Raw genomic sequence first — 26,551 nt, forward strand, 5'->3', positions numbered from 1 at the left:
GAAACAAGAGCCAGCAATGATCATGTTTCAGATTGCTTTGTTGTTTAGACTCGCTCTATGAAACAAGAGCCAGCAATAATCATGTTGCTTCCTGTTCAAATATTGCTAATTCATGCCCTTCCGCCTTCATCGGTGAACTTCTTGAAGGTACGGGTCTCAGTTTGTAAGTACTGCTGATGATTGGATCTTTTTTTTTAAGGAACTGAATACGCTTTGTGTTAAAACTGTATTTATAACCATGTAGAAGATACGCTTAGTGATAATTGTAAAACAGGTGAGAGTTGGGGAAATGAATGAGGATTTGTTGGTTCTTCGACATCGGGTCTCCTTAAGAGGCAATCACACCGCTGAACTGGCAGCTTTTGATGGAGATTGCCCGATGGATGAAATAAGAACCAGCAAGAATCACGTCGCTTCCTATTCAAGTATTGCTAATTCATGCCCTTCCGCCTTCATCGATAAACTTCTTGAAGGTGCCACCCTCTGTTTGTAAGTACTACTGATGAATGAATAGTTTCTTTTTTTAAAAGCAGAACATACGCTTTGTTAAAACTGTAATTATAACCATGCAGTAAAAATTCATGATCAATGACGCATCCATTTTTATGTATATGACGATAATGCATTTTTGCAGGGTTTAAGAGAGTGGAAAATGGAAATCCCCAAGTCCTGGAGAGTGGACGAAGAGGAGCAAGAGAATAGACATGATATATATCGTAATTATATATCTCAACGACGACGGCCTTTTAACTGTGTGGGTCTTATTGCGCATCTAGGATTTTTTTTTTTTCTGTTATGCGAGTCCAACAAGATGAATACCGAACTTAATGCAGTTGGCCACCTTCTTGCTTGCTAGCATGGTATATTCCCCAACTTCCATTTTGTTTATTCTATATTCTAGTGTTATATTGATAATTGATCTGTCTTTTAGAACTCAATATCACAAGTAATCTTATTAATAGAAGTGTATGTTTGCTGTAATTGAATGCTATGAGCTGTGTAAACTTTTCTCATTGTCTTGGTTGTCGAGGAAACTAAGGGTCCGTTTGTTACGCGGGAGTGCGTGAGTAAGAAAACCCCCCTTTTTCTGATGGGAAAGAAAATGAACTCTTACCCTTGTGAATTTGAATTTTAAGTGTTTGGTTGGAAAAAAGAAAACCAAGGGGTGCCTGTAAAATGTGATGAGAATTTGGGGGTCCTTGAGAAAGTCTAGGTGGGGTGCTTTTAGAAAATAGCCTTCATCTTCTTCTCTTCCCCAATTTAGAGAGAGAAAGAAGAGATACTAATGGCAGGAAGATCAACTTCAACCACAAGTATTCACAGAAACCAAGTACACCAGCTTCAACTTAATCTATGATAAAAAGGTAACTTTAAATCTTCTTCTCACCTACAACTACTTCACAGAAATCCAATCAAAATCTCTCAACTACATGTATTCATGAAGATGTGTTTGGTTTAACTCCCTACATCTAAACCACTTCCCTAATTACAACCTCAATCTGAAGCTTCTCCTTCCTCTCTTACCCAACTCCCAAAAACTTCTTATCAAGCTCCAGATCAGACCCAACAGTACCGGATTTAGTTACTAGATCTTTACCGATCTTAATTACCCAAACCCTCGTGAATACCAGCAACAACAACAAGTGGGGTTCATCGATTGGTATCAAGATAGATGTCAATACCAACAACAACAAGATTTCATAAAACACATTAGCACTTGTAAACAACTAAAATCTAAATCAAGAACATAATTGATTTAGGGTTTATTCACCTTACCTGAAACTGGTCTGAAAATCAAAATCATAAGTTGGTTCATCTCAAAGAGAGGTAGATTTACTTGATATGGAGCCATAGATTGATTCTACCATTAGAATCAAAGGAATAACATGATATGGGAAGAGGGTTGGAGGAAGAAACTGATAGTTCAGTTGGAACTTGGAAGATGAAATGAAGAATGAGTGGTAAATTACAAAAATATCCTTTTTGAGGAGAGAGAGCGCAAGTTTTTAGAGTGGATGAGAAATCGACTTTCTCATGTAAAGGATGGGAAAATTAATCAGGCCATTTTGCCACCTTTTTTGCTCATATGAAATCAACTTTCCCACCTTTTGGTCCAATCAAACAACTAATAATTGATTTTCTTAAGAAAGTGGACTTTCTTACCCACATTTCACACGTAACAAACAGACCCTAAGAAAATGTTGTTGTTTTCTCTCGGTTAGTGATCACATTTTCTTAACTAATATAGTGGGTATATCTTCGCAATCTCACAAATGAAAGTTCACAATTCTATAAACATAGTATCTGCATATATTTTGAAAATTTGGACAATTAACTTGATAATGTTAGATATATCTAGGTAATAGGCAACTTGTCGATAAGTTACGTAGTATACTATTTTCTTGAATGGGAAAGAAAGAATAACAACTTGTGTTTTAAGTTGAATGATTCATATGTTGTAGTATTATTATTAATCACTTCATCCACTTACCTCCTAATCAGAATTTATTTTGCTTATCAATTGAGTTCGAAGTTGAAGCTCTCAATGCCCTTGTACTTTGGTTCAGCTGCGCTAAGGATTTGTACAAGTGAGTTTGTATTGCTTATATTTATTTACTGTTATATACACCATATTTCATTCTTTAGAACTTTTGAGTTTTAATCTATGTTGTTTGAGGCGTGAGGCGACGCGAGACAAACCCATCGCCTCGCCTATGCGCGCTTAAGCGACCGCTTCAGACAAAGGCATCAAAGCATAATATAAAAGTACCACATATTTATAAAATATAAAAAGTAACTAATAAACACCCAATATCTAACAGTAAAGATTAAAATAGTAACATCAAAGCATTCAAAACTCAAAAGTATTCCAAAGCAATTAACCAACAAAAACACAAGCAAACACGGCAATCTCAAGTTTATCAAGCAAGTAAAGATCTAAAAGTCTATATCCTCATAATCTCCTGACTGAGGACCACCGTTGTTGTCTGACTTGGGTTAACCAGGGGAAATCGCCTCTGAAAGAGGCGACCCCCTTCCTGACCCGGCGCTTCGGTCGCCTAGGCGATGCTTAAGCGCGCCTTCGACAACATAGGTTTTAACCATGTAGCAAAAGTTTTGTTCATGATGTCTATATGACAGGATATTGTAGGGTTCTAGGCGTAAAACGGGTGATGTGCTTGAAATCGGGTGCTTTTGGCAGAGTACTGGACATTCTGCAGCAAAAGGATAGGTATGACTTTGTTCCCAACATATTAAATTTAGCTTTGGTTCAGAGAAAAAGACCTTGTTTAGTAATAAGCCTTTACTGTACGTATGGGGTTGCTCGATTAAGATTAAATTGTGGATGGCTATGAATATGTTTTCTTTTTGCAGAAATATTATTAGACCATTCATAAAAACATGTCTGCGCTTTGTTATTTTGATGCTTGTATAAGATTATGAATATTTAGATGCAATCATTTGTTTGGAAGTGGTTGGAATGTTGAAGAGGCAGCTGCTCGGTTCCAAGTTGTCGATAGACTTCAATCCCATCATAGTTTGTTTCCTTAATATATTCATTCAAAGTTTTTTTTTACCGAATATGCCTCTTGATATTCACCGAATCACCACCACCTTCAAACGACCACCACCACCTACCGTCGACTACTTTCAATTCGAAATTTCAAAAACTCGAAACAATGATGGAGGGGGAGGAGTAATGCGTCTATTTTGAAAGAGATTTGATGAAATTTCAGGTTTAACATCTCTTAATTGTCATCATATTATTTGTTTTTGTCGGGTGCAAAATTCTGATTTCAGCTTTAGTTCATGTTATAGGGTTCTTTGACGGTGAACAAATCTCTGTCTTAATTAACATTTCAAGGGTTGGGGACACCATCACCATTTCATCTTCCATTCTTTCTAGAGAGAAAGTAAATGAATAACATAAATGAACTTCCTCTTGGAATAAGAGATGGGCATAGAGAGAAAAGGGAAAAATGGGTAAGTAGGTTAACTTTGATTTTGAATAGAGGGAGTGAAGGAACTTTTTAATGAAAGTAAGAGAGAGATGGAGATGGAGATGCTTTTACAAGGAAAGCGAGAAAGACGAAGAGAGGTGTTGTGCACGGGTAAGAGGTAGAGAGAGATGGAGATGCTTTTGGTTGTCCCCCATTAAAAAGTGTTAATTATTTTTCCACCTCCATATACTTTTGTCCATATAAAAAATTTAGTTGTCCATATATTGGCTACTTAAGTTTGTTCTTATTCCTTAACATGGGATGAAATCCTTCTTTTTCAATTTGAGGAAGATTGGTATTTAGAGGAGACGGTAATTTGTATTCTTTGAAGAGATCTTCATGTCGAATTTTCATTCAAATTTGCCTCTTAGGGTTCCCTCCTTTCCAATTACTAAAGCATTGTTTACTTGGAAGGGGGGGTTTTGTCACTTGCTTTTTCAAACTTTTCCTTCTTGGAGGGGTAGTTATATAAGCATGAAAAAGTCCATTTGTTTTTGACTTTTTTCACAGGGATGTAAGAATTGGACTCATTCCACGGACAAATTACGTTGTTTTGTGAAAGGGCTATTCGAACTTGTTTTTTTTTATTTTGGAGAACAGGACTTTCTCCAGGAAGGAATAACCTTGTTTTGAAATTGAGGGTTTTTTTTATCTCCTATTGTTCTCTTGAAGTTCTCTGTCTTATTGTTTGTTTACGAAGGTGTTAGTTATACAAATATAGAAATGGTAAATTTATTGAATACTTTTTCGGGAACCTGCAGTACCTATTCTCGTGTCATCGTGGTTTTCCATTTTTGAGGACAGGGTTCTTTTATTTTCTGTGAAGGGGTTTTGTTGATTGAGCTTTCTGCTTTCCGTTTCTTTTTTTTTCTTTACGTGGTCTGCTTGAACCTGTATACTACAACATGGAGCTAAAATTTGATAATGTCTTTGAAGTGATTGTTGTCTTTTTCAATTGGTAGCACACTTCTATTGGGTTAGAGGTTTTTCAATTCATTGTCAATACTGAAATCTCAAATATGCAATGCAGTATGATAAGTTTCACATTATTCTATAGGGAAGTCAATTTCAAGCAGATTTTTTTTTTTTTGAGAAATCAACTACGATCTACGTTTTTTTTTTTTTTTTTTTTTTTTTTGAGAAAACCATATATTATTCGTAAGTGAAAACGTTAACAAAATTACATGGTAGATAATTCTTAGGGAAATTTGGCCAAAACACCCTAAAAAATTAGGGCTTTTGTTAAAAAGAATCTATCAACTTTTTGTAGGCTTCAGCTCCCTGGGACATTTTTGTAAATAATCAAATACATGGAAAAGACTAAAATAACCTTATTAAAAAAAATTAATTCTTAATTTTCTCCTTTTTCTCTATCCCGTCTTTCTGTCTCTAACCAGATTGCAAGTAAAACTAGGGTTTTCGGAGGTGCGAAGACAACAATCGATTTTTATCTCTAACTTCATCCAATTTCTTCACTAAGTTTAGATCTGGTGAGCGTATGATTCTTCTCTAAATTCATCTAGTTTTAGGGTTCATGAATTCTTGAGAGCTTAATTTGTGTTTTCAACCATCTATTTCTTCTTCAGCTTTTATTGCTTGAGTGAATTTTTGCTATACCTTCATCCAAGTACTTTATATTTCTGGGATCTAAGTCTTCAAATCATGTAGTAGTAGTTGTGTAATCATTTTTAGTTTTAAATGGGTTAGTTGTTATCTATGTTTGAATTTATTCACATCTTGCTCACTATCTGTTTGTAGAAAAGCTCCACTCAATTAGTTTTTTAGTTACATGCTAAACCTTTGGTTTTAGTAGTTTAGTTTCAGTTTGGCTAGAAATTGGTCTTTCTCGTTCACGATTGTAGGGTTCGTATTGGTTTTATTAGCTTCCAAATTTGGGCTCTAAGTTTCCAAATCATGTACTAGTCTAATCATTTTCAGTTTCAAATAGGTTAGTTGTTATCAATGCATTTAGATTTATTCACATCTTGTTAACTGCCTGTTTGTAGAAATGTTCCACTCAATTGTTTTTTTCGTTACATGCTAAACCTTTGGTTTTATTAGTTTAGTTTCAATTTCGCTAGAAATTGGTCTTTATTGTTCACGATTGTGAGGGTTCGTATTGATTTTATTAGCTTTCATATTTCAGTTTCAGTTAAGGAAGGATTATTAGCTTAACTTGCAATATGGGTTGCAATGTCCCAAACGCATAAACAGGTTTCTTGGGTTGTCGATACTTGACTGCATTGTCACGTCCTTTATGAATATGCATGAAGTGGAATTTAGAACTTATGATGTATGGTACTGTTCTAACTTATATTATCAACTAGAAAACAATTTACCTGATGTATTAGCTCCATTAGTGTGTATGTTTCATCACTGTTTATGCTTCATTGGTATGTATGCTTCCCTAGGAATTGAAAATTGGCAGTGGCTAGCTAATGACTTGTCTTTTTCTTTACAGATTTGATTGTGGTTTATACGTATGAAAATTCATTTCGAATGCTACAGAAGGACAGAGATTTTGAAGAAATTGAGGTTGAACCTAATGAGATTGAGAAACTTTGAGGAAATTGATTTGCAAACCAATTTGCAGTGGTTTGCAAACTGATTTGCAAACCAATTTGTAATGGTTTGCAAACTGATTTGCATTGGTTTGCAAACTGATTTTCATCTTTTTATTCTATTAATTGATTTGCAAACCAAGTTGCAAACCAATTTGCAGTGGTTTGCAAACTGATTGCAGTGGTTTGCAATCTTATTTGCAAACTTATTTGCATTGGTTCGCCAACTGATTTCAGTGGTTTGCATGTCTTTGCAAATCAGTTTTAATTTTTTCTTTCTTTTTTAAATATCACAATATGTTTCGTTAAGTCTTTTTCAATAAATGAACGAAAGATTAAAATCAAAAGATTGAATATTTTTTGAAAGATTAATTCTTCATTTTCTTTATTCAATTAATGTTTTTAAAACTTCTACAAAAAGGAACGGGTGCTACGTCCCCGAACCCCCGTAAAATAACACGTAATACAAATAGTTTGAATTGAAGGATGTGCAAGTATTAACATTTAAGTTGCAAAATGATTCTAAATTTATTTCGTGACATTGCAATCTGGTATGCAGTGGTTTGCATTCTGCTTTGCCGTGGTTCGCAAATTCATTTGCAGTAGTTTGCATTCTGGTTTACAGTGGTTTGCATTGTTGTATGCAAACAAGTCTGTTTCAATTAATTTTTTCAAAATATTCACAACATACTCACATATTTCTTTAAATATTTTTCAATAAATGCAGGATGAACGAAAGGTTAAATCATTTTTTAAAGATAAATTCTTCATTTTTTTATTCTATTAATTGTTTTTAAAATTTCTACAAAAAAGAACGGAGGCTACGCCCCCGAACCCCCGTAAAATAATACGTAATACAAATATGGTGTAATTCATCAAAATTAAAGATACATTGTGTACATAAATTGAGTTTCTTTGAATTGAAGGATATACAAGTTTCCAAAAGTAATTTCCATCCAAGTTGCAAAAGGATTCTGAATATTTTTTATGCCTTTTCAATCTGGTATGCAGTGGTTTACAATATGGTATGCAAACTGATTTGCAATAGTTTGCAACTCAGTTTACAAACTGCTTTGTAATATGGTTTCCATACTTATTTGCAAATATGGTTTGCAAACTGATTTGCAAACTAGTTTGCATCTGATTTGCAATATGGTTTGCAAACTGATTTGCCATATGGTTTGCAAACTGATTTACAATATGGTTTCCAAACTGATTTGCAAACTGGTTTGCAAACTGATTTGCAAACTGATTTGCAATATGATTTGCAAACTGTATCACCTACCAAGAACAAGATTTAAGGTTGCATATGGTCAGGTTCTCAAACAATTAAATCTTCATTCAGTATTTTTATCAAACAGTTAGTGTGCATAAATATTAATTACTGAACAATGAAAGTTAATCACATCTATCCAACATAAACAAAATGAAAAAAAATTAAAATTATTCAAACAATTCGCCCAAAATGAGGTTAATAGAGATTTAACTAAATCAAAGACTTGCTTTTAAAATTAATCTGCAGCTTTTTCTATTAGATTATACCTTGAAATACTTTGAGATTATCCTTCCATTGAAAGTACATAAACCTTTTGAAGCCCTAGCAAATTATGAAAGAGAATTACAACTTTCTCTCACTAGAATTCTTAAGAAAAAACTAACTCAAAACTCTAAACATCTAAAGAAATTCAATCACAAAACCCTAAAATAGATTGTTCATCACAAAACCACGAAATCCAGTTCAACCACGTTGGGTGAAAATCGCCAATATCCCCCATTTTTTCTGGTTCGTTGTTTTTGAGAAAGAGGTAACTATTTCCTTATTTTGATTTCAAATTGGTTGTTTGGGTAGTTTTTATTAGACAAAGGGCAATTTTGACCTTGAAAATGTGGGGGTCTTTAAAATTGTCCTTGAAGAACATTTTGGAAAGTTATTTGGGCCCTAACTTTATAAAAACTTATGATGTCTTTTTAACAAAAAAAAAACCAACTTATTCCTATGAGAACTACATGAGAGTTACGTAAGTAAAGTTTACAGAGAACTTTCGAATGTGAAGTGTCTCATGAAGGGAAAGGAAGTGACAAGACATGGACTCAAAGAAAAGACCCTAAAGGTCGACACAGGGTCGTGTCTGACAATTTAGGGGCCCAGTGCCAAACTTAATTTGGGTCCTATATATAGATTGGTCTAATATTTTTCAGATAAAATTCTTCATGATTTATATAGATTTTTAATCAAAACTAAGAACCTGGTTTCTTTCTAACACGTTAATCCAAAATTAGATCATAGAGAGATATCAACGGTATATATATATATATATATATAGAGAGAGAGAGAGAGAGAGAGAGAGAGAAAAAAAAATTCAGATAAAATTTTGTAAGAGAAGAATGTTTAGAGAAATGTATTGAATATTGCAAGATAAAGCTTTGCATGAAAGGAATGAGAGAGTGAAGAGAAAAATTAAATAGTAATTGCTCTCCATCGAGTTCGAACCCATGATCAAACACATTAAGTCCCTCCAACTTAACCACTGCGCTACCTAGGTTTGTTGTTCAAAAGTAACATCTTTATTTACTAGTAATAACTAGACCCACGCAAAGAACATATGAAAATCTAAAGTAGGCCCCTTGTGGTGGGGGCCCTGTGCGGGCGCACGGCCCGCACCCCCCCCCCCCCCCCCCCCCACCAGACGGCCCTGGGTCGACAAAAGAGATCCTTAAGATCGAGAATGAAAAGACCCTAAATGTCGACAATATAAAATTTTATTATATAATAATATTGAAAATACTAAATACATCCCTCTCGACTTCCGTTGTTGTAGTAGATTGATCATCCTTGATAAAGCCGCGAAGTGTTGAAGTAACCAGAGATCGTCAGTAACTGCTCCCTTTGAAGTGGATGGTGATGATTTTGCAAATTTTTCTCTATGCCATCATTGATCCGTTTACAATCAATCGAAGCAATCTGAGACTTCGATCCAACACCTCCTCCTCGATCTTTATATATATCCTATATTCCCTTTTTTCTTTTATTCCTCTGTTTTAGTTTCAATTTCTTCTTCCCAATGTATATAAATGAAATTAATATTAAGTAACATCCCATGGTTTTCAGTAAAATATATAAAAGACAACGGTTAGAAGAGGCATTTTAAAAAAGTCAAATTAGAGATTAAATGGTAATTAGTAGAAATTAAATTAATTGGGTACAAATATTGGTGGGACTTATGCACAAAGTGTATTAAATTGAAAGACTTAAAATAAATTAAATCTACGGCCACTTTGTAATGTGATACGTGGCACCCCATTTGTATCCACAGGAAATTGGGCCGGAGGCCCAATTTCCTGTTTTGTTTGGTTAAAAAGACAAATCAAAGTTTTCTTATTTTAGACACCATGAAATCTTTCAAAATAGGGCTGGAGGACAATTTTAGAAGCACCACATTTTTAATACCTTAATTAGCCTTCTTATTTGGGGAAATTTACAACATTCAATTTGGCCAAAGATTTCAGTGGGAGAGAAAAACCGAGAGTTAACCGAGAGGGTTGTATTTGGGCGATTTTTGCCTATAGCTTTGCTAGGGTTTCGATCAATCTTCTCTATCAAAACAACAATTTCTTTTAGGTTTAGCTTTGAATCTCTGGATTTAGTTTTTGAAGTTGAATATTAGGGTTTTCAATTAGTTTTTGGAAAGAATTCTAGAGAGAGAAAGTACATTTTGATCAACTATTGGAAGATTTTTCTAGGGTTTAACATTGTTTTCTTCATTATTGGAGTCATAGACAACAATGGAAGGAGAATCTTCTGTTTCAAGGTATAATTTCTTCTTAGTTTGTTTGTTTTCATTCATCAACAAATATAAGATATATTTTGCACAATAGATTATGATTTATGAATAATAATTTTGAGTTATTCATGATAATTTACTATTTGATTTTGATTTCTTTAAATTCTGTTCTATAAGATTAATTCTGTTTACAAGAGTTAGGAAGATTAATTATATAAGATTAATTCTGTTCTATAAGCATTGCAAATTGTTTGCATTGCTTTTGCAGTGATTTGCAAATAGTCGGTTGTTATTTATTATAACTCATAACTGTTTCTTTGTTACAGTTTGATGGTTCCGACCGTTCTTGGAGTATTTCAACATATGGGCAATTTTGTTTGTTCGAAGATTGGAAGTGATAGTACTATACTCCATTTGAAAGAGTTCTTATGCAAACAATGGAATGATTTGACTCCATCACTTTTCGAATTGAGTTGCAAAATAAACAACCAAGATATGAAGGTAGAATCTGATTTACATTTACAATCAATATTTTATTATTGTTCGGCGAAACATATTCACCTTATTGAAATACAAGTTACTATTACAAATCATGCAAGTTGTTCTTCATCTACCGTTACTACCGCGTCATCATCAAATCGTAACACAAGTCCAAGTGTTGTTCCTTTACTTTCTAGTACTTGGGCATTCATTTTTAAACATGTAGGTCAGAAATTTCCAGGTGGTGTACATGAAATACGTATGGAGTTAATAAAATACTCTCTTGAGTCGGGTTATGGATTTCGTTTTGTGAAAAACGATCCTTATAGGGTTACAGTGGAATGTGCTAGAAAAGAAACTGGATGTAATTGGAGAATTCATTCCACGAAATTCTCCAAAGAGAGTGATATCTTTATTATCAAAACGATGAATAATTGTCATACTTGTGGTGCTGGACTAAAAGACATTAAGAAACGTCGTTTCACAAGTGCTTTGATAAAAACATTGGTGATGCATAGTGTTCAAAGTGATCCATCTATCAAGCCTAGGCAAATTATTGATTATATATTGCATACATATGGGTTTGATGTTAGTTACTATTACTCTTATACTGGCAAGGCACTAGCTTTGAAGGATATTCACGGGGATGCATCATCGTCTTATCATCATTTAGTTTCTTATGTTGATGCTCTACGAAGAAGTAACCCAAATAGTTGTGTGAAAATTGAGATCGACTCTGATTCAAAAGAATTTCAGCGTTTATTTGTTGCATTTGGGGCTTGTATTCATGGATTTAGATTTTGCCGTCTGATTCTTTATTTAGATGCAACATTTTTCAAAGGAAAGTTTAGTGGATGTTTATTAGCTGCAACGGGCAAGAATGCCGAAGGAGGTAAAACATGTTCTTTTCTGCTTTGTTCTTGTATTTATTTTGTTCAAATCGTTGCAAGCCTTTGCAAACTGATTTGCAGTGCTTTGCAAACTGATTTGCAGTGTTTTGCAAACTGATTTGCAGTGCTTTGCAAATCAATTTGCACATTGATTTGCATTTGTTTGCAAATTGATTTGCATTGTGGGTTGCATTGATTTGCATTGTGGTTTGCAAATTGATTTGCAAACTGATTTGCAAACTGATTTGCAAACTGATTTGCAAATCTTCTACAAATGCATTGCAAACATGTTGATTATAGTGTTGTTCCTTTTATTGTTTTTGCAGGTTTTTATCCACTTGCATTTGCGCTCGTAGACACGGAAAATCAAGCTAACTGGTTATGGTTTTTAGAGATTCTTTATCAGATTATTCCCGAAAGAACTTACACATTTCTTACTGATAGACATCCTGGACTTATAAATGGTATATCTACTGTATTCCCTTCGAGTCACCATGGTTATTGTGTTTGGCATTTAAAACATAATATATCTATTAGAACAAGAGATAATAAATATGCATCATCTCACATCCTTGATCTTTTCACTCGATGTGCTTATGCACCAAACCATTTAGAGTTCAAACCTCTTTTTGAAGAGTTAAAAACTGTTGGTGGCCAATCTTTTGAAGCATTTCTTAGAACAGCACCTGTTGAGAAATGGGCAAATGCTTACTTTCCAGGCAACAGATATGGTGATACATGTTCTGGTATAGCTGAGAGTTTTAACTCATGGATTTTAGAAGGTCGCAGCTATCCAATAACACCTTTGGTTGACTATATTCGCAAAAAGTTGATGGTTTTGTTTTCTACTAGACGTGATCTTGGGTATAGTTGGACCACTATTCTTGGACCGGAGATGGAAAAAAAGCTTGCTGAAGGATTGAATAAAGGTAGAGTTTTTAGAGCAATACGGGCTTCATCCTCGACTTTTGAGGTTGTTGATGGTAGATCTTTTCGGGTGGACCTTGAGAATCGTTCATGTAGTTGTGGGTATTGGAGAGTACACGATTTTCCTTGCTATCATGCTCTATGTTGTATTTCAGGTGCAGGTTATAGTCCATACGACTTCATTAGTGATTTCTATCGTTCTTCTCATTATTGTGCGTCGTACGAGAAAGTTATTGAACCTGTGGTTGATTATGATCTTCCGAATCATCATCCCGACGAACTTATTTCTTTACCACCGACTGAGAAGAAGAAACCTGGAAGACCAAGGCAAAAGAGGATACCAAATAGTGGAGCAAAGTGGAAGAGGTCGATAAAGTGTAGCGTGTGTCATACATCTGGTCACAACAAGAAGACTTGTAAACATGATGTTTGAACCAGTTCTCATTACATTATTACTTTTAACAATAAGACATGTCAATTTAATTCATAAATTAGTTTTCATTAGCTTTCACTTGCCTTTTTGCATATGTTGTCTTTATTTTTATTGGATGAACAATGTTGGTGTAATTGCTTATAAATAGTATGTGAACCTTAAGTCTTGGTCTTGGAGCTGATACAGTTTGCAAATCAGTTTGCAAATCAGTTTGCAAATCAGTTTGCAAACCATATAGCGAACCACTGCAAACTGATTTGCGAACCATATTGCAAACTGATTTGCGAACCATATTGCAAACTGATTTGCGAACCATATTGCAAACTGATTTGCGAACCATATTGCAAACTGATTTGCGAACCATATTGCAAACTGATTTGCAAATCATATTGCAAACTGATTTGCAAACCATATTGCAAACTGATTTGCAAACCATATTGCAAACCATTGCAAATCATATTGCAAATCATATTGCAAACCATATTGCGAACCACTGCATACAAGATTGCGAAGTCATAAAAAAATTCAGAATCCTTTTCCAACTTCGATGGAAATTACTTTTGGGAATAGTTGCATATCCTTCAATTTTGATGAGTTCACGTATTATTTTGATGAGTTCAATTTTGATGAGTTCACGAATAAAAAAATGAAGAATAAATCTTTCGAAAAGGATTTAATCTTTCGTTCATCCTGCATCTATTGAAAAATATTTAAAGAAACATATGAGTATGTTGTGACTATTTTGATAAAAAATCTTGTTTCCAAACCACTGCCAATCATAATGCAAACTAATGCAAATCAGTTTGCAAATCACCGCAAATCAGTTTGCAAACCACTGAATAACAGATTGCAAAGTCACCAAATAAATTTAGAATCCTTTTGCAACTTAGATGTTAATTAAGGAACTCAATTTATGTACACAATGTATGCAACATTTTGATGAATTACAAACTAATTGGATTACGTGTCTTTTTACAGGGGTTCGGGGGTGTAGCCCTCGTTTTTTTTGTCGAGATTTACAAAACGATTAATTGAATTACAAAATTAGAAGAATCAAGCTTGTAAACCACTGATTTGCAAAGACATGCAATCCACTGCAAATCAATTTGCAAACCACTGCAAATCAATTTGCAAACCACTGCAAATCAATTTGCAAACCACTGCAAACCACAATGCAAATCAATTTGCAAATCAGTTTGCAAACCACTGAAACCTAAATTCATCAGACCAAATAAGTAACCAAATAAATGCTCAACATAATAAGATTAAAAAGCTATTAAAGATTCATCAAAATATTCACAAACACATTCATCAAAATATTCACAACAAACACTATTCAAACGCCTTTTTTTGATTGAATCCAACAATATTTTTCATCTGAAACAATTTCAGCAACTATCTTTCCTCTAAGTTTTGTTATCTCATGAGGGTCAATCTCCATTTCTTCAAAATCCTGGCCTTTTGTAGCATTCGAAATGAATTGACATACATATAAACCACAATCAACTCTGTAAAGAAAAAACAAGTCATTTAGCTTATAAATTAAAAAAAATTACTTGTTGATTAATAAGCACGATTAATTTATACTTACAACGTTTCTAGTTGTTGTGGGCAGTTTACTTGCACTCTCTTAATTCTTGATGGAGGTTTTGGACGCAAATTATCCGTATCGTAAGCATAATGAAGAAGACCTTCCATAATATTTACCTAAAATATAAGAAAATACTTGATTTAAACATTGTAGTATAAGTTTAATTACACTATTCATTTTATTTATGCGAATTGTGGTATATATATGTTTACCGTATTTTTCGCACATGCGGAGAATTTGTCATTCGTTTTTTTTCTTGGCATCATGGAGTTGAAGTGAAACCATTTCCATGGTTTCATCATGCACAATATCAGAACTGACCAATGATAACCAGTTGGATCCTTATTTTCCTTTGAATGATTAAGCGGGAATATCAGCATTTGAGAAGAAACATCAAAGTTGCATATCTTTGTTGTCAAACTATCGGTCATCTTCGGCTTCTATTGAAAAATAATTAAAGAAACATGTGAGTATGTTGTCGTTATTTTTCAAAGACATCATTGCAACTGAGTTGCAAAGCTCTGCAAATCAGTTTGCAAATCAATTTGCAAATCAGTTTGCAAATCAGTTTGCAAATCAGTTTGCAAATCAGTTTGCAAATCAGTTTGCAAATCAATTTGCAAATCAATTTGCAAATCAATTTGCAAAGCAGCAACATATAAGAACAAATACAATCAACGTACTAAGAAAAACAAAAATTAAAGATACTTACGCTATCAAAGTGGCTGATGTAAGTGAATTTCTTTTCTGTCCCTTCCTTTTTCAATTTATATGCAAACCAATCGATGATTGACCCAGTAACAAATCGATTTGATAGAAGATCTTCTAATTGATCAACTGTTATGTTGATCCTCTCTTCTTTTGAACACCATAGAAGATCACTAAAAAATATTGACAAACACTTCTGTTATTTTAGTAATGTAAATTTTGTCTAAAAACACAGTAAATGTGCATTACCTTCTACGGTAATCACACCAATCTTTCTGAATTGCATTTTTCTCTTTTGATGTCAACATTTTGAAGATTTTACACCTTGTTAGGTCAAGAACATTTCCATATTCAACTGGTGGATCCTCAAAATCATCGTCATCAATTAACACCGTTTTTCCCTTTTCAACTTGTTGTTCCTACATTTAATAGAATCAACAATGTCATAAAGCAAGACTCTGCAAACCAGTTTGCAAAGCTCTACAAAGCTGTGCAAACAGCTCTGCAAACCAGTTTGCAAAGCACTGCAAATCAGTCTGCAAAGCACTGCAAATCAGTTTGCAAACAGCTCTGCAAACCAGTTTGCACAGCTCTGCAGCGATTTTAAAGAGCTTTGCAAGTCAATTCAAAAAGTGATACCAAAATTCAAATTCATACAAGAACAACGAAGTAATCGAATGTACTCAACATAATAAACTATTAAAGATATTGTTTAGAACACATGTTTTTAATTGTTCTCATTCACCTTTGAAGTGTGTCCTGCCTTTTTTTGTTTCTTTTCCTTTTTAGTGTAAACAAACATAGGGTCTTCCAGTTGTTTTCTCTTAGGACGCTCCTTCACACCCTTTTCAATGGATCCTTTAACTATTTCCCTCAATTCAGCAACATTTTCATCTCTTTGTTGTTCCTCATTAAGGCCTTCCATTTCCACTTTCCCTTTTCCCTTCTCTTTCTTCATTTCGGCATCACTTTCTGTTTTTTCCTCATATTTGTTTTCCTCGTTTGCTTTTTCCTTTTCTAGTCCCTCATTTATCTCCTTCACAACATCAACTATATCTTTGCTCACATCATGTTCATCCAATTCCTTTTCAACTCTACTATCTTCATCTACACCATCTTTTTCATCTCCCTCGCCTCTCTCTTCATCTTCATGATTAGTTAGTTGGAACTCATCATTAACCTGCATTAAGTACATAATAAACATTTATTATTTTTTACCTAAAATGCAAGGCAATCAGTTTGCAAATCAATTTGCAAATCAATTTGCAAATCAGTTTGCAAATCAATTTGCAAATCAATTTGCAAATCAATTTGCAAATCAGTTTGCAAACCAAGACTTTGAGTACAAAGATCTTACATTATCACTCCCAACATCATCTTTACTGTTATCTTCTGCATCTTTACCCTGCCCATTTTCACCATCTTTTTCATAATTTTCTCTCCCATTTTTACTGCTCTCTCCTTCTTCATTATCATCATTGTCGTCTTCTTCTTCTTTCTCATTTCCAGAGCTTTCTTCAGCATCTTGTGCTTTTTCTTCATCATGTTCATCACCTTGTTCACCACTATTTTCTTCATCATCTTCATTTACTCCTGCCTCAACTTTGCCGTTTTTTTCTAAATACTTCACTCTTCTTTTTAATTTACTTACTTCATTCTTGAGCATTTTGATTTCATTCGCTTGATCATCAATCCTTTTCTTAAGAATGGCAAGTGTTGTTTTTCCAGCTGAAGCATCATTTACTGGCATTGGAGGTCTTTCCTTTGGCATTGGGTGATTTCCAATGCTCTCCTTTCTTTGCAAATTGTTCGAAGAAGATAGTAATAGAGTTTCTTCATGACTAATTTCTAGGAATTCATCATATACCTGCATTAAGTGCATAATGAAGAACTTATTAACAATTTTAAAGCCTGCATTTCAAAATTAATATTTAAAACTATATTAAAAAACCTATATGCAAACTATAAAGCAAAGCTCTGCAAATCAGTTAGCAAATTGATTTGCAAATTGATTTGCAAACTGATTTGCAAACTGATTTGCAAATTGATTTGCTAACTGATTTGCAAACTGATTTGCTAACTGATTTGCAAACTGATTTGCAAACTGATTTGCAAACTGATTTGCTAACTGATTTGCAAATTGATTTGCAAACTGATTTGCAAATTGATTTGCAAATTGATTTGCAAACTGATTTGCAAATTGATTTGCGAAACTTAGCAGACCTCTTGCAAACCAATTCTCAAGGAAAATAGTAACATTTAACAACAGAGATCTTACATTTTCACTCCCAACAGTGGCAAGATCAACTTCTTTCAATGTCGATTGTAATATTTGAAGATCCCATCTTGTTACTCGTGGAGTTAGAGCTTCATTTCCTTCAATCGGTTCAATAATTTTCACTTTTTCACATATAAAGTACTACAAAAAATAACAGATCGTTAAAAATCAATTTGGGAATTAATGAGCAATAATGTCAATAACATGAAGTTAAAAAGAACATATTATAAACTTACCAAAATAGCTACTGCACAACCAGCAAAATGTGAAGTTGTCTCACATTTTGATAACTTATCCGCTAATTCTCTGTGTATATCAGCAGCCCAATTGAAGTCATTGATTTTTTTTAAATCAATAACAGCACTAATTGCATGCTGTGGTATAATTCCCGGACCATTAGCTTAAAAAAGTGTCGCTAGCATGTAGAGAAGCAGCAACTTAACAAAATCCTCATCAAGTCCTTCATCGTATTCTTCCTCTATCTTCGTTGATAGTTCTTTCAAACGAGTACTGACATCCGTCTTTTTTATCTTCCCTGATCCATTGAAATATTTTTGGATGAATTCACTATTTCGTAGGTTTCCTTTTGGAAATTTAATACTCCCAACGTTTGGCACCCCAAACAATAATGCCAAATCATTAGTTGTAAACGTTATACTTTTGCTTCCAATACGGAATTCACAACTACTAAGATTGAAGGTTTTGAGTACTTTGTTCACTGAATCGGTTGTGTTATCCTTCTTACTAGTTGTAATCCTCTTCTGCAATATTGCATCAAACAAGTTTCCGAATGGTGTCTCTTTTAACATCCGGATGATGTTCTCGTTAATATTTTTCTTGAAATCATCTAAACAACTGCACAACCCGTTCAAACTAGATCGAATTGATACCTTACGTTCGATACCAGTAGATGTATCGACCGATTTGCTTTGCTTGTTTTCTTTTGTTCGAGCCATACTGTGCTTCAAAACAAACAAACATTTATTATGTTTAAGTGAAAAATATTCATCAAGATTAGTTATATGATTCCAAAATCCAAATACAGCATAGTACTATTGCTAGAACATACTAAAATTCATTTATATACTCTGATGATCTTATCATACTAACAAATATCAAATCAAAGCTAATAGCCAGAAACAAAGTAATATACCAAACCTGATTCACAAACCCTAATTAATTGTAATTCACAAATCACCAAACCTGATTCACAAACCCTAAGTAATATACCAAACCTGATTCACAAACCTGTTTACCTCAAATCGAAATTGTAATTCCAAATCACCAAGAAAAGGGCTAATTTAGGTTTGATTCACAAACCCTAATTAATTTTCTTTAGCACCTTGATCAATGGGGTTCTTTCTATTTGATTCAATCATTCGGGTTTCTTTACAAATAATAAATCTGAACAAAAAATCAGTAAAATAGGAAAAGAGAGAGAGAGAGAGAGAACCTGAGAGGGATAGTGGAGAGATTTGAGATGGAAACGATTGGGAAGCAATGAAAACCCTAGTAAATCAATAATAACGATTTGGGAAGCAATAATAACGTGTAATCGTGTTGGGAATGTTTTGTAAACCCTAGTAAATCAATGAAAACCTGATTTAGGTTGAAATACGGGAAAGAGAAGAATCGATTTGGGTTTGTAATTTCAAACCGAGAGGGTTGAAATACGGGATAGAGAGAGAAAGAGGGAAATATCAACCTGATTTGGGTTTGTAATTTCTCTAACAAATAAGGTTAATTTAGTCTTTTCTTTATATGAAATAATTTACAAAAATGCCCCGGGGAGCTGAAGCCTACAAAAAGTTGATAGATCCTTTTTAACCAAAGCCTCAATTTTTTAGGGTGTTTTGGCCAAATTTCCCTTGTATCCAACCAATTTATGCGTCTGACATGCATGGTGACGCGTTTGGGAGAAAAATAGTTATTTTATGTGTGGACCCCACTTTACCATATGTCATTTGCACACAAAGAAGCCGAGAGAGTGAGACAGAGAATTGAGAAATCGACTTAGTTATAAAGGTTACATAAGTTATGAATCTTTTCGGCTGACTTCTTCGCGATGGGTGGTGGGAATTCAGTGAAATTTCTTCCAGGTAATTTCATTCGACTTGTTCTACATATTTAGCGGTTCGAAATTTTCAATTTCGTCCAAATTTGATGGTTTCATTGATGGTTATATCGATAACTGTATAGTTATACTAATTTCATTTGGGTTCAAAATTTGGAGCTATTTAGACGATTATTATTCAATTTCTTCGAATGATTTGTGTTCAGAAACATGTTTAGGAGATTGTAAACTATTTCGGGGTGTCCAAATATAGACGAGGTGCTGCCGAATTATTTTAGTACTCGAATTTCATATTTGGAATAGAGATAGTTACCCGAATTTTGTCATATTTCATACGGATGTCCCATCAAAATCTCTTAACTTGGGCTAGTTAGTCCATTTCGAGCAGTTGCTCTGATGATTTGTTTGTTTATCTCTCTCAGGTGTCTTTTTTGGAGTTCAATGTGAAAAAACGGATAAAACCGGAAGAAAAACATACTAGGGTCATTTTGGTCATTTGTGATTTTGGAAATTTTGGTCAAAATTGGTGCTCGGTTGAAAAGTATAGCCGAAGACGAACTCGTAGGCGAAAAAAGATGTCAAATCTGAGTCCGGATGAGAGAGTTAGTTCAAGTCAAACTTTTATTCAACATTAGTTGACTAGAACAAAGAAGGACCACGTGTCGAAATCATCTTCGAACGATCGGATGGTTGTATGCGCGGGTGGTATATTTTTGGTCATACGTGGGTGTGCGAGGGGTTATTAGAAGTCTAAGATGCAGTGCATTCTGGAGCGTCATGTTACTATGTATTCGAGCGCAATCTATCGGATTCAACGGTCATAAGTTCATCCCGCCCACATGTCTTCATCAGGGACCTGCACCTTTATTCCCTTTACTACATCGTGAAGCACCTTATCAGTACCTTATTGGCAATCGACAACTCAATTGTCTCCCAGGATTAAGGAAACATATTTATTCTCCCCCTTTCTTTTACTTATCTCTAAATTTAAAAGAACCATAACAGTAGAAACTAGACCATGAGCGGATGTATGTGGAGACTATCCCTGGCTGCAGCCAGGGATAGTATTTGCAAAATGCCTCACAATGTTAAACAATTATTAAGGCAGCCAGGGATGGACAACTACCAATTGATAGCTTACCGGTAAAGCATTAAGCCTACACACATGTAGTCCAAGCTTCAAATCCCCCTCAAATCATTTCAGTTGGGTATTTTTTTTCTCTTCTCATTACTTGAAGTGCATTGGTTAGTCAATTTTCGTTTTATAGTAAAGTTTGGCTTTATTTGTTCTCGCGATATTGATTCTTTTACGTCTTAATTAGAATTATAGGCATCTTATGAAATAAAGTTGTACTACCTTTACCATAAATTATAAGGAAGACAAATTACACTACCGATAAGCTCTGCAATTTAAATCACTGTTAAAGAATCCATTATTCTTATGGGTAATAAAAGAAGTCTATTATTTTACGGCTTATAAAAGTTTAACTTCCTAAATTGTCGAGTGCCTTTGAAGAAAAAAAACATTAGGGTACATGTTCGTCGGATAACATAGTTAACTAATTGTAAGTACATCAAAATCTCGTCTTCCTAACAAAGTTCAATGGACAAATTTTTTTTTCTACCGTTTATATTATTTAAATTTTAGGCTAGCCAGGTGTGATTTCAAATCCTGGCTCCGCCCTTGAACTAGACCCCAATGAAGGAAAGGAAAGCTGGAGATTTTATTTTCTACAAAGGGAAAAGAGAGGATTGGAAATGGAAGATGAGAGATGAATCAGGAAGGAGAGTTTCGTGATATTAAGAGAGAGAATCGTTTCTGAATAAGAAAGAAAGAGAGAAGATATTTTCTCTCTCTAACTTAAACAGGGACAAAGATCAGGGAAGATTTCAAAAGGAAGAATAGAAATGAGAGAGAGAGAATCGTTTCTGAACATGAAAGAAAGAGAGAAGATTGATTTTCTCCCATTAACAGAAACTCTTAGAAAGATTTCATTGAATATCAGAGAGAGGGGGGCGACTAGTTTTGAGATTTCTTCTCATATATAACAGAGAACTCTGTTCGGCTTGGAAGATATCATCTTTGGAGGGAGCATCGTCTTCTTATTTTCTCTTCAGTCGAAACAGAATCTCAGTCTGTTCTTCTTCTCTGGGCTTCTATGATAATTTAGAGATAGAGAGAGAGAAGAAGAAGAACATAGAGATTTAACATAATTTTTAGAGAGAGATAGAATTCAAAGAGGAGTTATCTTCTTCTTTTACTATTACATTAGAGTTTGAGAGAATACATTGTAGAGAGAAGAGAGAGGAAGTTACAGTGGGCAATCATCTATAACCATGTTGAATGATAAATTTTAAAGAAGTGTCAAATTTTCTCTGTCTCTCTAAACCATTGAAATCTTTCTTTTCTTCTTCTTCCAAACAGAGTTAAAGATAGAATTGTGTTGAAATAGAGAACAATTTAGAGAGAAGAAAAATTGAGAATGAGAGAAAGAGAACAGTATAGAGAGAGAGAGAGGAGAAGGTGTTTACTGTTGCATCAAATAACAAAGGAAAGGGAGTCCCCTCATTAATCCATCTTCATCATCGTTAAGAAGGTCTATTATATTATTTGGTGATGTCTCTCTTACTTCTCTTTAGCTCTTAATTCGTATAATGGAATTTTCTTTGATAAATTTTATGAACATGAGTAGCTAAATCTCCTGCTAGCTAGGATTTGTGATGAAGTTTTGACATATGATTTTGATATCTTCTTCATGCTTTAATATCTTAATGTGGTTTAAATGTAGGAATATTGAATTCTTAGTTTCGATAGATTTCTTCATTGACTATGCTTTCGATTTGATACACTATACTTAAGTTTAGTTCTTTTATTGTGTATGCTTATAAAGTGATAGTCAATAGTTGAAACTTTAATATATCACATGCTTTGGATTTAGACTTTAATTGTTTTCGGCTTTGGATTTAGACTTTAATTATATTCTCCAAAACATCTTTCCCAATTAGCTTTTACTCAAATCACTACGTCGAAGCAATTACTTTGAAGATCCACGAACCCTAAAAGAGATTCCTCCAATAAAGAAATGAGATTCAAAAACTCAAAACCTAGTAGCAATAGAGTTGGAAAAACAGTTTGAGTTGCAAGGAAAGAGGGAGAGAAACAATGAGAGATCGATTGAGAAACAATGAGAGATCGATTGAGAAACAATAAGAGATCGATAGATACTGAGAGGAATAGAGAGAAATAATTAGATATAGACCATGAGGAATAGAGAGAGACTATGAAAATAGGAGTGAAACAATAAGAGAATAAGATAGAGATGTTTAGAGACAGTGGGAGAGAGATAGATAGAGAGAAAGAGGGGGGAGATAGAAGATAAAGATTAAAGGGCAATGTTTGATCAAGTCAATTTTTAAACTAAAAAAATATGCCCATAAGTTAATATTTATGACCGCGGCTTTGGGGAATAAAGAAAAGTCCCCAAGGAATAAAGACTTGGCCGATCAAAATTGACTTAGAAGACATCTCTATTTTGGATTCAACAATTTAGTTTTTTGTTTTTTACCCCCTAATCTTCATCTCTTCAAGTCTTTCTTTATCCTTTATCTCTTCCTCTCTCTAACCTGTTGCTCCTCCTTTTCCTTCCATCTTTATGTTCTATCTTCCTCTACACACCAGAAAGAATGATTCTACATACCCTTAAACTTTCAAATTATACACAAATGTGAAAGAATGAAGCTTGATCCGTAGATCTCCAGTTATCTTGTGAGATCATGGAATCATTGTTAATCTTCTCTCTAGATCCGGAAAGAAAAGATTTTATTCTAAACAAGTGAAATCACAATCCCACTAATATTATGTTGTTCCCACAACATTGAGAGGTTTCTCTCTATCTCCCACTCTTTCTCTCTCTAGATCCATTTCAAAATTCCATTTTGCAGGGCAAGCCATCAGTTTTGATTATGAGTTCTGTGTTGTAGCAGAGAATGTTTTCAGCTTGATTTTGACATTAGGTTTGAGAGCAATTTTCTTTCAGATTTTCCTTGTTTCTACAATTAAATATTAGTTGTTTAATAGTTTGAATCATAACCTGTTTGTTTAATTATGATATCTTTCTCTTTTGTATATATATATATATATATATATATATATATATATATATATATATATATATCAGGGTTTGAATTTATGGTTTAGGATTAAAAAAGTAATCTTGACTATTCTGGAAGTTATTTTCTTACAAAAGAACAAGATGAAGAGAGAGGAGGAGAAAGATTATGATGAAATTTGATTTCTTAAAGAAAGAAGGATGAGCAAGAGAGGGGAAGAGAGAAAGAGATGGAGGTTTAGGAGGCAAAGTTCAATTTCTAGACTAAAAAATAAATATGTTTTTAAAGTCAATTTTGACCGACTAAGTTTTTATGCTCCGGAGATTTTTCTTTATTCCCTAAAGTCGCGGCCATATTTATTCACTAATGTATGTGGATGACGGAATTATAAATCCGCGAATTCATAAATCCTTCGGATTCATGATTCCACGGATTCAAGAATGCAAGTAATATTTTCAGTTATTTCCTATTTGACCCCCTACTTTGTGACCAGCTTCCTTTATGGCCCCTTATTTTTCGTAAATTCAAATTTGACCCCCTATTATTAACACCGTTAGGTAACTTTAGTTGTTAATTTTTTTGTTTCCATAATTTCCCTTGTTATAAAAGTGATTTTGGCAATTCAAATTTGGCCCCTTTTAATTGTGGGTTAGTTTCCAAAAAAAAGTCAACTTAGTTAAAAAAAATAGGGGGCTAAAATGAAATTTGTTTAAAAACATTAAAACCACTTCTCTCACCTCCATCTCATCACACTCTGGTCCACGTCATCACTAAACCGCCACTTCATCATCTTCTTCGGTGATGGTCGCTGATGTGGCGTTAAAATGCCACATTTGGATCACTTAACTTGGATGAGTTAGTTCGTTTCGGGTTTTATTTCTAATTATTTCTGTGTTTTTCTTGGTAGGTACCTTATTTGGAGTTTGACACTTAATTCAGAATAAAAGAGAGCATTTATCACATTTTCGTCTCATGTGGAAGAGATTGGAAGGAAATAGTACCAGGGGTATTTTGATAATTTTTTGAAAATAAGAGGTTAGAAGGCAAGTGGAGTCTATGGTGAGTCCAACGGTGAAGACGGAAGTCGAATCGGAGTTCGGGCGGAAAAGTTATGACAAAAAAGAAGTCGAGAGTATTTCGGTCTTTGCTAAAAGTTAGAGGATGTAGAGAATGATGAGGGCACCCACTTTGGTTTCTTTATCACGGCCCAAATCCATTCTATGGGCAAGAAGACCAAGTTAAGGGTTTTGAATTAAAAGAGATTGTGGTCAGGCTTAGGGGAGGATCTTCTACATTAAGGTAGGGTTTTGGGGGGTTTGAAACTTAGGTTGTGTTTGATAGCAACTTGGGGAGAGGAAAAAATAATAGAGAAATATTTACCCCGAGAATTGTTTACTCCGAGAAATACTTTCTCTGGGCATCAATTTTATTTTTCGACCGTTTGGTTCATTATGGTAAAAATATTTTGTTTTCCTATTCCTATATTTTTCACTGTTTGTTTTACAACGAGAAGATATTTATCTTTTAACTAACATCAGATTTAAAAACACGATTGTGAATATCACAACACATGAAAACTGAAGATTTATGAAAAAAACAAGGATTTTTTAGTTTAAGGTCCAAAAATAGGGGGGTAATTAATCATATATCCACTCCTAAATCAATAAATAAAATAAAACCAAAATAAACCAAAAATGTAAAATAAGTCCAAAAAATCACTATTTGGTGGGCCCCATGCATCAATCCTTTAATTTTTTTTCATTTTTGCCCTTTCATAGATATTTTTTAACCACCGGTAAACCAAAGGTTTATGATGGTTGAGTTAATACAATTGTTTTTTCCATAAATTTTATGAAAGAATATTTATGGTGGATATTTAATATTAATCTTTATTTCCAAAACTTTTATAATTTTCTAAAGTAACCTACCAAATCAATGGATATTTACCTAAAACTAGTTTCTCTCCCAAAAATGAGTTTCTCTTTCTGTAACTATATGTTCTTTGAGTTCAAGAAAATATATTATTTCCAAAACAAATATTTGTCTAAATTATACCAATTCAATGGATATTTGCCTAAAACAAAATGCTCTCTCCCAAAAACGATTTTCTCTCTCTGTAACTCTATGTTCTTTGAACTTCAAGAAGGTATGAATTTGTGATTTGCTTTTTATTTCTACCTCGATCCAATTAGACATCTACAAATTCGTTTGTGAGGTTAAAAAGCAAACAATTTTGCTAGCATCTTACTGATTCTACTAGCATATTTTACATTTTACTAGCATCTGATGAATGAATTTAATAAAGTAGTTTAAAAAGCAAAGACTATTTCGCTAGCATCTTATTGATTCTAATAGCAATTTTTACATTCTATTAGCATCTGTTGAATGAATATGAATACAGTAGTTTAAAAAGCAAGAATATTTTGCTTGCATCTTATGAATTTGTTACAGTAGGTTAACAAATACTTTTTAGTAATTAAAATATATTATGTGAAATTGTTTTTGTTACATTTTCAGTATTTTACTAGCATTTTCTTGATTCTGTTACCATCTGATATGAATTTGTTACAATAGGTCGATTCTAATAAAATTCTATGCTGGTAGAATCTTATCGAGTCCAACAACATTTTGAGCATTTTGTTTTAACGTTTGTTTTTTCTTACTCTTCACTACTGTAGATGATGACTGAAACCAGCAATCGATTCTTTCTCTCTCT

At 33.7% G+C, this 26,551-nt stretch overlaps 2 protein-coding genes and 1 long non-coding RNA gene across 7 annotated transcripts; 1 reads left to right on the forward strand and 2 right to left on the reverse strand.

Annotated features, from left to right (window-relative positions):
* Positions 1 to 9,873: 9,873 nt before the first annotated feature.
* LOC147537962 (protein FAR1-RELATED SEQUENCE 6-like) lies at positions 9,874 to 13,152 on the forward strand. 5 transcript variants are annotated; one of them, XM_086642057.1, is made up of 5 exons: positions 9,874 to 10,371; positions 10,671 to 10,845; positions 11,443 to 11,716; positions 12,041 to 12,178; positions 12,434 to 13,152. In XM_086642057.1, exons 1-5 carry the CDS (start codon positions 10,346 to 10,348, stop codon positions 13,072 to 13,074), a joined length of 1,254 nt encoding a protein of 417 aa, XP_086498183.1. In that variant the 5' UTR covers positions 9,874 to 10,345; the 3' UTR covers positions 13,075 to 13,152. The 5 variants fall into 5 exon arrangements, with proteins under 5 accessions (XP_086498183.1, XP_086498181.1, XP_086498180.1 ...); XM_086642055.1 differs by having other exon boundaries at positions 12,041 to 13,152; XM_086642054.1 differs by having other exon boundaries at positions 9,903 to 10,371; positions 10,671 to 11,716.
* Positions 13,153 to 14,677: 1,525 nt separating this feature from the next.
* LOC147537963 (uncharacterized) lies at positions 14,678 to 15,482 on the reverse strand. The gene is made up of 3 exons (XR_015226398.1): positions 15,378 to 15,482; positions 14,878 to 15,105; positions 14,678 to 14,781 (listed from the first exon to the last, which is right to left on the reverse strand). It is a non-coding gene; the product is annotated as an uncharacterized LOC147537963 (long non-coding RNA).
* A 136-nt stretch (positions 15,483 to 15,618) lies between these two features.
* On the reverse strand, positions 15,619 to 19,218 carry LOC147537964 (uncharacterized). Its single transcript, XM_086642891.1, has 7 exons — positions 19,105 to 19,218; positions 18,542 to 18,608; positions 17,888 to 18,450; positions 17,652 to 17,792; positions 16,731 to 17,240; positions 16,119 to 16,553; positions 15,619 to 15,792 (listed from the first exon to the last, which is right to left on the reverse strand). The coding sequence occupies exons 5-7, from the start codon at positions 17,142 to 17,144 to the stop codon at positions 15,619 to 15,621; spliced, it is 1,023 nt and encodes a 340-aa protein (XP_086499017.1). The 5' UTR covers positions 17,145 to 17,240; positions 17,652 to 17,792; positions 17,888 to 18,450; positions 18,542 to 18,608; positions 19,105 to 19,218.
* Positions 19,219 to 26,551: the final 7,333 nt, after the last annotated feature.

Source organism: Eschscholzia californica, unplaced genomic scaffold (assembly GCF_041429995.1).
Source record: "Eschscholzia californica isolate CP2 unplaced genomic scaffold, dmEscCali1.0.p SCAF_5, whole genome shotgun sequence".
Taxonomy (NCBI): domain Eukaryota; kingdom Viridiplantae; phylum Streptophyta; class Magnoliopsida; order Ranunculales; family Papaveraceae; genus Eschscholzia; species Eschscholzia californica.

Coding starts and splice junctions, on each gene's coding strand:
- LOC147537962 (XM_086642053.1), top strand. CDS start 10,346: ATGGAAGGAGAATCTTCTGTTTCAAG. Junction 10,372..10,670: donor GGAGAATCTTCTGTTTCAAG/GTATAATTTCTT, acceptor TCTTTGTTACAG/TTTGATGGTTCCGACCGTTC. Junction 11,717..12,040: donor GGGCAAGAATGCCGAAGGAG/GTAAAACATGTT, acceptor TTGTTTTTGCAG/GTTTTTATCCACTTGCATTT.
- LOC147537964 (XM_086642891.1), bottom strand. CDS start 17,144: ATGCCAAAGGAAAGACCTCCAATGCCAGTAAATGATGCTTCAGCTGGA. Junction 16,554..16,730: donor ATGATGTTGGGAGTGATAAT/GTAAGATCTTTG, acceptor TACTTAATGCAG/GTTAATGATGAGTTCCAACT. Junction 15,793..16,118: donor AGGCAGGACACACTTCAAAG/GTGAATGAGAAC, acceptor TATTAAATGTAG/GAACAACAAGTTGAAAAGGG.